At 42.2% G+C, this 13,848-nt stretch overlaps 1 protein-coding gene across 2 annotated transcripts in view; it reads right to left on the minus strand.

Moving 5' to 3' along the window:
• Positions 1-934: 934 nt before the first annotated feature.
• PHLPP2 (PH domain and leucine rich repeat protein phosphatase 2) overlaps positions 935-13,848 on the minus strand; it is a 75,573-nt gene continuing 62,659 nt past the window's right edge. For both annotated transcript variants that reach the window (XM_057534411.1, XM_057534410.1), the window contains 6 exons: positions 13,575-13,737; positions 13,238-13,368; positions 11,979-12,089; positions 10,947-11,141; positions 9,264-9,495; positions 935-5,691 (listed from right to left, as the gene is read on the minus strand). In XM_057534411.1, the coding sequence (XP_057390394.1) occupies positions 4,537-5,691; positions 9,264-9,495; positions 10,947-11,141; positions 11,979-12,089; positions 13,238-13,368; positions 13,575-13,737 (1,987 nt within the window). In that variant the 3' untranslated portion in view covers positions 935-4,536. The remainder of the gene's footprint in view (positions 5,692-9,263; positions 9,496-10,946; positions 11,142-11,978; positions 12,090-13,237; positions 13,369-13,574; positions 13,738-13,848) is intronic.

The raw sequence follows: 13,848 nt of genomic DNA on the forward strand, positions 1-13,848 counted from the left end.
GCAGAGGAAAAACTCAGACCCAGTGAATCACACACGGGAAAGTGTTCTGAGTGACTAACGTGCTCTTGTGGTGTGTGATGTACCAGGGAAACAGTATCACACGAAGGAGAGAACACACCCAGAGAAGTTCACTTCTGCCACCCTGCAGGCAGGTGTGTGTGTCATGGAACCGAGGTATGAAAGTAGATGATGGCATTGAGCCCAGCACATTGGAGGTACTCAAGGAACAGTTGGTGAACCAAGTTTTCAAAATTTCATTCTGCTAAATGAGGAGGAAACCTGCAAAATGATTTCAACTGGGCCTTTATTTGGAGTGAGAGGTAGCTAATCTTGCTTGGAAGTCCAGAGATTATGGGAGACAACCAATGGGGAGAGGGGAGGGGAACAATTTAGAGACTTCGCTAGATTAGACGTACTTTGTGAGCCAAAACTCACCACTGTCTTAAACTCTAACACCAAAGCCATTAGGACAGACAAGATGGCCAGATTACCCACTTAGTTCCTCTGTATCACTGGTAGTTCTGTGGTTTGTTTAAGAGGAGCTGTAGATTATTTACAAATTAAGTTCCCTCTAGTCAGCTAATAACCTGCATGGAAATAAGGACCATGCTTCCTGTCTTTGGGATTTCTTTAAACATATAAATCAAGTCAGAATATAATATTTCTTAATGTAAAAAGTCTTTATTGCTATTTCAGCTTAAACGGTGATCAAAAATATTTATTCCTGCCTTAACTCATAGCTTCATAGAGTGTTATGGAATGTGGTTTCATTTGTTATCTTCCCCTACAACAAGAAAAAGCAGAAAAATCCTGAAGGTGCTTTTGGTTAAGAAACCAATTTCACATACAAGTTAGAGAAAATTACAGTTTCATGCTAAAATAAAGTACTTATTAAAATAACAGGTACTCCATTTTAAAACAAAGCCATGAAAAAGATACTCCATTTTATTTTATTTATTATTATTGTTATTGTTATTTATTATTTTTTTTTACAAACAATAGATTTGCTGCAACATGCTCTGGCTCATATTATTGAATTAAAAAATTTAACACATTTCAAAAATATCAAAAATACACTATAATGAGTCTTAGGACTACAATATGACAATGATTGCACAAAACCATAAGATATGAACTCACTGTCTGGATGACATCCACTGGCAACAGTGAGAGAAAACCCTATAGCTTCTGGGAGAAGTGCATGAAATTTCGAAGGAGCTTATGTGTGATTGAATGATCATCAAATGAGGGAAACAGAGCAGGATTTACTGTAGCTGCTTTTCTCAACCCAGGAAGTGCTTACCCAACTATGGGGCAAAAGTCACTAACTGGAGAGAAAGATTAACTTGCCTCCATGATTGGGGGAGTCTGAAAGTCCCCACCCAGAGGGAAGTAAAAAGTGACACAAGACAGTTCTATAGTGATGCAGAGGACATCACTGAATGGCTTGGAGACTATTTAATAATTGGTACATTTATCAATTAACAGCCAAGTGCTCCCTTATGGAGGTCTCTTCATTAGTAATTATTGAGTAGATAGAGAAGGTGAGCCTGTGGCTTCCAAGTACCTGCTTTTGCTGAAAGCCTACATGGAAAGAAGGGCATCATTTGATATGCAGTAGATCAGCCAAACCTCACCGGCTCCATCTCCTAGAAAATAGCACCCAATGATTACCAAGCTGCTTGTGTTGGTTCTTCTATACACCAGGAAAATGAATTCATCAACTTATTGCACACATACACTCTACAGTAGTATAATAAAGCCCTCTCTTGTAATGAGGAGTGGTAATTCAATGACTCTATGGTAGCACGGTAGATTTATGACATACTAGCGTTCAAATTTTCAAATGTATTTTCAATCCATTTGGATAAAAATAAAAATACCATGGCTGCCAAGACTTGTGTATTTTTCTTTCTTCCATGGGACTCCTGGACTGCTCCCATTAAGCAGGAGTGATGTTCTTTCAGAAATTCTCTTAAATGTCTCTATTAAATGGGAAGTACGCACAAGGACCTGAGAATCATGCAGAGGCCGGGATCTCTGGGCTAGAGATCAACGGGCCTCTGCCCACCTGGGGAACACATCCTCTGGGTGAAGTCCTGGGAAGTAGATTACATTCACCTGGAGACAGATTACTGGCTTTCACCACCTGACAACCTAATCAGATCACACAATAACTGTAAATGACTTCATAGGTCAAAGAGTTCTGTGTATTTTTGGTGATAGGCTATGGCCTTTTCATCCCCTGTTTTAACAAAGAGCAATTATAGAGGGAAATGAATCAAAGGAAGTTACAAAAAAGAGTAGTCAGTTTTGGTGTAGCCTATATTAAAGGTTTTCATACAACCTAACATTTCCTGAACATAAATCTACCACATAAAAGAACATTTGGAACTTTAGGGTCCTTCTGACTAAAAAGTAAATACATTTACTTTTAGTAAAGTCATTTCATAACTGGGTTTTGTGGCGGTTCCAATTAGTAGGGTGTGAAACAAAGACAAGAAAAGGTTCACAGATAAAGGATAATTCTTTTTTTTAAGGATAATTTTTAAAAGACTATACTATTGAAGTGGTATATTCCCAAAATAATTTCCGACACTATCATCTTGGGTTTTTCCCTTCATTTTCATTCCCCCCCATTTTTCTATTAAAAAATAAGGTGGCAACACACTACTACTCCCATCTTTCTTACAGCACCTGAATTTTGCATGAACCACTATGTTCCCCACTTCAAATCAAGACCTGAGTTCTAAAATTTTGCAGTAGCTAACCAGTAGTTTGACACAGAAAAGTTGTGTTCCTGATAATTTGGGGACTCAAAATCAGATCGTTGATGGGTTGAACACTAGACAGCCATTGGTATGGACCCCCCCCCCAAGAGTGTACCCCACTGACACACACACATGGGTACGGGGCCTCTGAGAAGATGAGGATACATAACCATTTGTGGAGTGGTCATCTGGTTTTCTACCACTGCTTTAACAAAACTTCCCCCTGCCCCCCCCAAAAAAAAAACCGACAAATATATGTATAGATTAACCTTATCTTTAACATTTTGTTTCTCATGAAACAAAAATGGTTCCACTCTATTTTCTTTTTAATTGTGAAAGTATTCTAAAAATTCAAAGCACACTCCCCACTGGGTAACATTAAGCAATGTCAAAACTTCACAGGAATAAAGAGGAATTAATTTTCCTAAGTAAATCTTCTAATAGAAAAGGCAACAGAACAGAATTATGGAAGGAACTGCATTTTGCAAGGGTTACATGGAATGTGCAAAAAAAATCAGTAAAACACGTTTTCTGTCAGCTTAGGATTTTCTCAATTAAGTCTTTCAGAAATTGAGCCCAGTACTGTGAAACCATGTGAGACGGATAAGCATTTTCAGAAGAAGACTCTGTTACACATTAAGAGGTGAAGCCTCAACTCACTCCTGATGTTTTAGAAAACCATCTCTCTGCTCTAGAGTAAGAGAAGGAACCTGCCTAACCTAGAAGCTCCATCTACCCATCTGTGCTCGTTCGGCCTCAGTCTGTTCAGAGTCATCTATAACTCAAGGTTACTTGGATGTGAGCGGCAGCAGCCTTGGCCCTATGTGCTAGGAGGCTGACTGCCATCTCCGTCACGTGTTATGGAAAGAGGCCAATCCCCAAATGCCTCTCTTGTGACCTGCTGGGAGATTCCCAGCAGGTGTCACATCTGTCAAGGAGTTATTCTCTTTTTGTGATTTGGGGGGAAGTAGTCTTAGTCCTCACTCCTTCCCCATCTTCATCCCCAAAAGAAGGTCCTACTCCCCTGTTTCTCAGGAACTTTCACAGTCTGACATCCAACAGTTAAATCCATTTCCCAGGGCCCTTCCTAGTACCCTCATAGCCGGCTCCAACACCCGACGATCATCCTGCCTGTGGACAAAGGCGCTGGGCGGCCTCTAAGAAGACTGGCTCGAGTGCAGATTCAAAAATAAAAAGTTCACAGTCAATGAAAAGTGCTCTCACTACATCACATACATAAATTATCTGTTTGATTGGTTCTACATTTCCAATAAACATCATTTTGATAGGCTGTATTCTCGTAGAGAAGAAGGAAAAGCCATGTGACTAGTCACGTTGCATCCCGTCAGGTTGAGATATAAGGTGATTTCTCTGTCACAGAGATCCAACAGCAGCAATCAGTAAAGGGAATCAATCTTCAGTTATTTCCTCCACAGAAATAGTCCCTTTCCTGCCCAGGCAGGCAAATTCTCAAAATTATCCTAGGAGAGAAAGGGTTAATGGCAGGTGGTAGGACTGGTACAGGGCAATGCCTGCCTGCGCCCCAGTAGCCCTGGGGGTCCCAATGCAGGTTAAATGTGAAACTTAACACTGATGGTGTTTACTAGCTTATCCAGAGCAAGACCCTGACAGCTCTCACCACTTCTGGCTCCGAGTTCTACCCCCTCTCATCTGTGGTTTAGAAATGCAGAGGCAGAGTGCCCCCGGCAGGGTGCCCTACCCCACGCCTCACAGCCTTCCCAGCACCGTGGCCCCCAGGGGAGGACTACAGCGCCGTGTCAAACTCCTCTGCGAGCTCGGTCCGACCCTCTTCGCTGGGCTCAGGCTCAGGCCTGCTTTCCTGGTGGTGTTTCATTTGTTCCTTCACTTCTTCTTCGAGGTCACGAGGTACAACAAACTGGTCCTCTGGCTCCAGCTGAGCGGGGGCAGCAAAATAGCCAGTTTTCTTCCTGGGTGCTTCCGTGGCCACCTCGATGAGGTTCAGGCTGTCTTCCAGGGGCACAATCGAGCCGTTGGAAAGTTTCTTTCCGTAGAGACAGGAAGTGGAGGGAGACTTCTGTAACTCCATCTTGTCTTTGCTCACTGGCAGAAGGATGCCACTATTCACACTGTTCTGTCTTCGGATCCCAAAAGCTAATCCTCTAGCACGTTCCTCGAGGCACGGGGTAGGAGAATTCCCCCTGAGAGTGGGCGAGTTCTCAAGCTGCCTCCCCCTACAGCAGTGGATATCTACCTCTACTTCCACCTTGCTGCCGTTTGTCATGACCCCTTCAACGGGCTGGTCGTCATCACTGTCCAGGCCGTTGTCAGACTGGTTACTGGAGAAAGTCGCACAAGAAGGCTGGCGCTGAAACACCCCTGATGTGGGCGTTGGGTGGAGGCTGCAGCGCCTCTCTGGCCTTGAAAGCAAGCCAGCATCCAGGCCAACAGTGTTATGTTCGTCAGAAGCAGTGGATCCCACCTCACTGCTCACCTCGGAAGTGGACATCTCGCTGCTGAACTCAGAGGCGACACCACTACTGGAGGAAGGAGTGGTCGGCTTGGGCGGGTCCTTGATGACGGCGGTTGAAGCAAATCCCACAGGACCTGGGAGGGTGAGCCCATTCATTTCACAAGTGCAGCCTTCCTCACCAACGTTCAAATAAACCACCATCGCACCCACATTGTCCTGACAACCATAGCTCTGCGCTAATGTGCACAGCTTCTTGGCAGCCGCTAATGGGTCTTGTACATGGCATACTGCGTTGACTGCTTCTGTGTATGACAAGTGTTCCCACAATGCTTTGTTTCCCAGAATCAGCAACTCATCCTGAATGGTAAGTGGAGTGGAAGATATGTGGGGCCTGGGGAGGATCCAAGGGTAGAGGTATGTACAGCCCAGCAGCCGGGTACAGCAGGTTACCCCGTTCACTTTGTTGTCCTAGAGACAAGCAGAATGCAGACTCTGAGAAACAAGCAACAATGACACAGAATTTTATATCTCTCTAGATCACGATGCTTAGGGCTCTACAATAAAACAGAATTGACATGTTATGTGGTTTTTCCTAGGATCTGTGTAATTTTAAGTGGACTTACGGAAAATAAATGTATAGAATTCTAAAAGGACAAAATATCAAATGGGTATTATTCTGCAAATAGTTCAGAGGACTGAGTTAAAACCAATTAAAATTAAGTGGTTAAAAGGCACCTCCGTCTCAAAAGATATTTGCTCTAACATGAAGTATAGGCCTCAGCATGCTCTTAAATAGAGAAACATCTGTTAGGAAAACAATAAGCAAAACTATCAATTCCCCATCACTAGTATTCTTGGAGGGGCCAAAACTCAGATGGGTCACTAAATATGACTTCTCATTTAAAGGCAGAGTTGGGACTGAAGATACTAAATGGCTAAGAGAATTTTTATAGCTAAAGCACCGAATAATGCCTAAAGTCTGAAATCTGTGGCATAATTTACCTACTCTGTAATGGTTGTACCAAGAACGATGTAATTCTAAACTCAGAGGAAAAGGAATAACCCTGGTTGCAGGCTGGGAATGTTTATCTGCCACATGCTTCATATTGATTTCTTCTCAAGATAAAACCAAACAAAACTGCTAAAGCCCTCAATATACTAATTTCATAGTTGCAGTCATTCTTTGGGTGAAAATCCTGCCTCATTTATCAGAATTTGTCACAAACTCTCGAAATTTATAATCTTATTTTCCTCACCTGTAAAATGAAAATAAAAGCACTTCTTTCATGGGGGTTATTGTGAAGCTTAAACAAAACAGTGAAAGTACAATGCTTAGCAAATAACAAGAAAACAATAAATGTCTGTAGTTATAAAAATGTTTCCTACTTGTCTAGGACTCCCTAAGAAAAATCTGAACATTATCTAAATTCTGTAATAGACTAATAAAGCAAAAAGTTATCTTTCATCTTTCATTTGTTTTGACTGAAAGACTCTCCTAAGACCAAATTTCCAGAATCTCCATAGCATCAACCACATTATAATGATACTTTTTTTGGTTTTGTGCTTCCTTGGATGGAGTCTTTTATAGTCCTTATTACAGAATTCTGACAGAACAGACAGCCTAGAAGTGGACCCACACATATAGTCGACTGATCTTTGACAAAGGAGCCAAGGCAATTCAGTGAAGAAAGGACAGTCTATTTCAAAACACGGTGCTGTGACAACTGGACATTCACATGCCAAAAAAGAAAAAACACCTAGACACGGAGCAGCTTACACCTTTCACAGAAATTAATTCAAAATAAAACACAGACCTAAATGTAAAAGATGAAACTTCTAGAAGATAACACAGAAGAAAATCTAAGTGACTTTGGGTTTGGCAATGAGTTTTTAGATACAACACCAAAAGCATGACCCATGAAAGAAGAAAATTGGTAAGTGGGACTTCATTAAACTAGAAACTTCTGCTCTGCAAAAGACACTGTTAAAAGAATGAAAGACAAGCCACAGACTGGGAGAAAATATTTGCAAAACATTTCGGACAAGGACTTGTATCCAAAATACGCAAAGAACTCAACAATAAAGAAACTAATAATTCAATTAAAAATGGGTAAAAGATCTGAACAAAATTCTGCTTTGCAGTAAACAATGTTCACATGCAATTGCTAAAGTCTTTTTGAAAGCAAAAACGTTATGCTAACTTCTGAAAAGGGAGAAAAGTTATAGAGATACTGATGCTTCTTTATTAAAAAAACAATACCAGGGCTTCCCTGGTGGCGCAGCGGTTGAGAATCTGCCTGCTAATGCAGGGGACACGGGTTCGAGCCCTGGTCTGGGAAGATCCCACATGCCACGGAGCAGCTGGGCCCGTGAGCCACAACTACTGAGCCTGCGTGTCTGGAGCCTGTGCCCCGCAACGGGAGGGGCCGCGATAGTGAAAGGCCCGCGCACCGCGATGAAGAGCGGTCCCCGCACCGCGATGAGGAGTGGCCCCCGCTTGCCGCAACTAGAGAAAACCCTCGCACGAACCGAAGACCCAACACAGTCATAAATAAATAAATAAATAAATAAATAAAGTAGCTATAAGAGCACCCAAGCCCTTACAGATGAATGGATAAAGAAGATGTGGTACATATATACAATGGAATATTACTCAGCCATAAAAAGGAACAAAATTGAGTCATTTGTTGAGACGTGGATGGATCTAGAGACTGTCATACAGAGTGAAGTAAGTCAGAAAGAGAAAAACAAATATCGTATATTAATGCATGTATGTGGAACCTAGAAAAATGGGACAGATGAGCCAGTTTGCAGGGCAGAAGTTGAGACACAGATGTAGAGAATAGACATATGGACACCAAGGGGGGAAAACTGCGGTGAGGTGGGGATGGTGGTGTGCTGAATTGGGCGATTGGGATTGACATGTATACACTGATGTGTATAAAATTGATGCCTAATAAGAACCTGCAGTATAAAAAAACAAACAAAACAACTAATACTAAACTTTCATTGGGTTATTTGTATGGAAATATGTTAATATAATTGTTTCAGACATTACATGAAATTTCTAAAAATCTTATATTTGTATTTGTATGGAAATATGTATGGAAATATGTTAATATAAATGTTTCAGACATTACATGAAATTTCTAAAAATCTTATATTTGTATTTGTATGGAAATATGTATGGAAATATGTTAATATAAATGTTTCAGACATTACATGAAATTTCTAAAAATCTTATATGTTCTGGTATAATGTTATAAGTAATAATCCTAGTTATTACTTTAAAATGTATATCTCAGAAATAACTAATTTTCTTGTCAACTGCATTATTATGAACTTTCATCTGATCTTTAACCGTGGTCATTTTTAAGTCTTTTGTCATTTACAGACAGTTCTGGGTGTACTCTGATGATTTTGCAAATATGTTCCTATAAAAGGGTTTCATCTTCAAGAAATTCATGGAAAAGACTCTGACAAGTACAGGTTTCTGGTAACTGACTGTACTGCTGAACTGAATGAATAAGCATTTTCAGAACTCTACTGAAAAACTGATAAACTCATAAAAGTGCTAACAAAAGATCAAGATAAAAAAAAAATTAATTACATGGGACTGAGTGAAAAAAAAAAAAAAAAAAAAAACAATACCAGAGTATACTAAGCCATATACAATATAAAAAGGAAAAATACTGTGAAACTTTTCATTTCAGAACAGGGATGTCAAACTACAAAACTTTTTTTTCTTCTGTTTGGAATAACAAACCAGATGAAAATTAATCAAGGAGGACATTTACATTTATTTTACATGCTATATATAAGTCTAAAGGACCACAAATAAGGATTTTTCATTTCTAATTAATTTGCTTTTTCTTTCTGCTAGTCATTAGCTGCTCATTAGATTTTCTTTTATTACTATTTTCAGGATTGGATACAATTTACAGGGCTCGATAGGAAGAAAATGGACCTTCACTGTTCTAGGCAGAACAGCATTCATTAGATTCGGGGAGCAGACGTGACCGGTGGAGAGCAAGACTCACCTCTGTTATGATGGCCTTTTGGTCCTTCACCCTCTGAGCCTCCTCCGGGTCCTGTTCCAGGCTGAAGACTTTAGACAGGGGCACTGGCTTCCCACTTCGGCACAGGACTGCTTGGCACGTGCCAACGTTGGCCACAGTCAAGCTAAAGCTACTTGTTGGATCGGCAGTGTCAGGGCGGATATAACAAAGGAGAGCAGAAGAGCCCAGCTTCTGGCCAGCCATTCCTAATTTCCTGTTGAGAAAGAAAAGAAAATGAAAACATGGCAGCTAGTTTTAGAAGAAAGCAGCGGTCCTTCATGTCCGTGACTCCCTCGTTTTTTTGCCGTGTGACAGCGAAGCCGCTTCACCCTCCTCCGTCTGAAGGCAGTCTCTTGATATGGGTGATGATGGTGAAGGCAGCCTTGCCTTCTCCTCTTAGCTGAGAAATTTTACCAAAAGGGTCGGGGTAGAGGAGACAAGGTGCGGCTTTCTCTGTTGCTTCTGCTTGTCTGATCATAGATTACAATGACCTAATTCAGTGCCTTCCAACGGTAGCAAATCAGAAACACCCGAAGGGCTTGTTAAAGACAACTCCGGGCCCACCCGCAGAGTTTCTGAGTCAGTGGGTAAGGGGCTGGCCCAATAATCTACATTCCAATAAGCTTCCGGTGATGCTGAGGCTGCTCGTCCTAGAACAACACTTTATGAACCACTTACTTAGGCTGTAAGTTCCCTGAAGGAAGGCCCATAATTTTCCTTGTATTTCTCCCATACACATGGCATCCATCCCCCTCAGCGCTTGGTACACAATGCTAAGTACAGAGCAGATGCTATCAGAAAGATCTGGTTTCAAATTCCAGCTCTGCCATTTATGGGCTATAGATCCTCAGCAAGCTGATGCTCCGAGAAATTTTTCTGATTAAAATACCCACCTCCAAGGCTTGTTTTGAAAATTAAAGATACAGTATGAAAAATGCTTGGTACAGTGCCCAGCTCTTGGGAAGTGCTTCATAAACTGAGTTTCCTTTCCCACACCCTTTATTTTGCCAAGTCCCTAGGCTCAATTCTATTACTGAAAAATAGACTCCTTTCCCAACATCCTTGTGTTATAATGACAGATAAAACCACCTCGGGCTCCAGGCTGTTCCGTTTCAACCTTGATTATACAAAGGTACACCCTCTCAGTCGTATGTACCCTTTATGCAGCCCACCTGATGTGCAAGATGCTCTATTAGCCACTAAGAGATTTTCAACTGTTTGGTTTATAGGGTTTTTGCCCTTAAGTGGCTTAGACTTCAGTGAGATTAGTTGGTAAATCCCCAATAATAAGTATTTTAAACACAAGAATCTGATGAGTGCTTAACCTTTTGTAGGTCACTGGCACTTTGGAGAATCTTATAAAGGATTACCACCTTCCTTCCCCGAAATGCGCACACACACACACACAACCTTTTGCGCGTGATTTCTGGGCTTTCCAAATTCTCAGCAGCCTTCGGTTTCAACAGAGAAAACAGATGCCTCCACAGGCTCTTTAAAGAGCCCACGTCCCCACATTCCATGCTGATGGAGAGAATGGTCACAGAACAAAGAGCAAGATCTCACCTTGCCCCTGTACTTATCATTGAGACCCTGACCTTCTGGCTTAGTGAGATTTATTTTCCACAAGCAGGGCCGAGTTAGGAATTATTCAACCCACCTGCTTACCTGTGAGATACCAAGAAGGTGTGAGCCATGAAAACTGTGTCATTTGTTGACTGCTGTACCTCTTCCAAAAGCACATCTGCCATGGTACACTGGAGTAGGCGAGGGAGCTCCTCATTTCGGTCCCCATCAAACATGCCATACACAGCTCCCACGCCCTCTGCAAAGTTATCCACAGCTAGGGCAGATACACATAGCCTATCACAGAAACAGGAGAAAGACAAACAACGAAGAAAGTCAGTGGTAAAGCATTCTTCTCCAGGGAGCCTTCCTTAAAAAAGTTAAGTATTGATTGAAGGTGGAGAAGAGTAGTAGTAAATCCTAATCTACACATGAAAAAAGTGTTACAGAAGATAAGTAAGCAGCATCTTAAAGAGTTGATGTCATAAGAAAAGGGGGAATTCAGCCACATTCAGGGGCAGTACATATTAGCTCTGCAATGCTGTGGAAGGCTGGGAAAATTAGATGTTTTCTCTTCATAGTGATTAAGCACTAGTATCAACACCCTTCAGCCAAAGACTCCCCCAGGTGCACAACATACCTGTGGCTGCAGAAGTTGAGTTTATTATGCCTTGCAACAAGAGAAAGCACACCATGGGACTCTGGGGTATATAAGAGGGTACTGGAAAAAATCTAGTACAGGATTTGGGTCTGCCTGGGTCGTTTTGGGGAAGATCTAACAAAGTGGGGGATCATACTAGATTGGGTGCTGTCAGAAAGCAGGGCTATTCTATGGTTGGGTACCTCAATAAATCTTATCTACAGGGAAAGATTAGCATGGGGACAAAGCTGTGATTGATAAAGAAAGTAGCAGTCACCCATCTTAGTCATGAGATGGGGTGTGGGTGTTTTGTGGACTGCACATTCATCTTGTTTTGTCTTACTGGTTCACGGTCTCAGAGGAATCTTATCTGATGCTGGCATTCTGTGATTTGTTTATGTCCAACAGGAGAACAACATGGCCTAGCTTTCAGCACCAGATCCTTTCCCAGATGTCAGGGGAACTTTCTCAGTCTCCATGGCCATGATACTCACTTGTTTCTCTGCCCTGCCATCTCAGCCAGTCCGTGGCTCCAGAAGGTTGATGTAACTGTAGAATCAGTGGTTGGCAAAGGTTTCTGATCAATTTTCAGGGTGGTGATATGGCTGCGGGAAGTGGAGGAAGGGAAGTTTAAACCGTATATGCTTCTGTACTTTACAGAAGCTATCCCAACAGTAATTTACATTTTTCTAAAATAATCTGTTGACAGACCAAGACTAATTTCCAGAGAGACCAAAGAAAGTAGTATGCTGACCCACTGGCCAAGAAGAGAGAGAAAGGAAAGGGGCAGGAGGAAGAATTAGGGGCCAATTTTGTTATAATCGATGCCGTTCATTTCAATGAAAAACTAAGCACAACAAAGATTTCTAAGTTTCAACCGTCTACTTATTTTAAGTATTTTGATACAGTGAAGTCTTGGTACAATGAATGAGCTTGCATTGTCTTAGATGTAATGTAATGTGATTTGTGCCACCTAAATTACCTATGCCTGCTGTATAATCATACCACTCAGGATGGCTGTTCTCTTGCTCTCTGTACGACCCTGCCCAACCAGTGCCTGCCTCACCCACACCCTAATTGCCTGACTGACCTTCCCTCTGAATCACAGAGCCCGAATGGTAAATGCCTGCATACCTACCTCCCCACCCCCACTTCACTCGGCCCCAGCTAGTGATTGTTCTCATCTCTAGATCAGAACTCTCTCTACTATGAGAGTTTATCAAAGGGGTGGCGAGGGGGCGTGCCTCTGCTCGTTTCCCAGGTAACTGATGAGCCAACCTCCCTCTATAACTGGTAACCTCCCTCTCCCCCAGTAATAAAGACACTACCATGTCCTGCCCACCAGATACTGCACACGGTGGAGTGTTGCTCCGGGACCTTGCTTCAGACATGTAAGATCCCCCTACCCGTTAAAACATGATGTCTCTGTTGCTGACTCTGGGCTCTTTCTTTGGTCTTGAGGTTGGGCAAGTACAGGGCTTGCAGGCCTGTGGGGTGCAGCCCCACACCTGCTCTGTAAAGATACTGGGGTGCGGCTGAGCAGTACCCACGATGTTGAGTTCAAATATCTATGGGCTGACTGCTGGACAGACCACCCATCAAAAACTGACTCAAAGACAAGAACCAAGGGGCTTTATGATCTAATTCATTCTACTCCTTTAATGAACTGAGGTCTCCACAGTCCTTAAGAAGAACCACACAAGGCTGGTGGGAGTTACAGCACATGTGGATTCAACTTCATAAGTCTTCCTACCTAAATGTGTCTAGTGTCTTGTGTTCCAGAACCAGATTTGTATTTCCAGTTAGGTCCAGGTCTTGTAAAGTAGCAGGCAGAGCCTCTGGAATCAGGATTTCGGTCAAGTCGTTGCAACTTAGGTCTACAAACTGAGAGGAAAACAGAGGGATTAATTCTTAACTCCCTAAGGGTCAATCTCCTACTATATCCTCAAAGGGAATTTAATTTCTTCCCAGGAGTCAATTAAATATACTGTGATCCCAAACTGCCACTTTTTTCTTCCTTATGAGAAGAGAACCACCTCAGTCACACTCCTCCCATCCCCCCTAGACATCATTCCAGCACACAGAAGTACCTGTATCTGAGGCAACTGCAGTATTTCCGGGAAAATGCTAATGTGGTTGGAGTGCGCCACCAGAGTGTGCAGCCTTTTGCAGTTTGCGATGGTCGTGGGGATGGTTTTAAGCTTGTTGCCACTTAGGTTCAGTTCCTCCAATTGCTCCAATTTATTTAGTTTGCTGAAAAGGAAACACCAAACTACCATACTGCACCCAAATGAGCAGCTGCCAAACAAGTTCCACAGCTGCCAGAATACAGAGGTGACCGACCCGCTGCCCAATGACCAGCCA

The sequence above is a fragment of the Balaenoptera acutorostrata genome, chromosome 19 (genome assembly GCF_949987535.1).
Source record: "Balaenoptera acutorostrata chromosome 19, mBalAcu1.1, whole genome shotgun sequence".
NCBI classification, from domain to species: Eukaryota; Metazoa; Chordata; class Mammalia; order Artiodactyla; family Balaenopteridae; genus Balaenoptera; species Balaenoptera acutorostrata.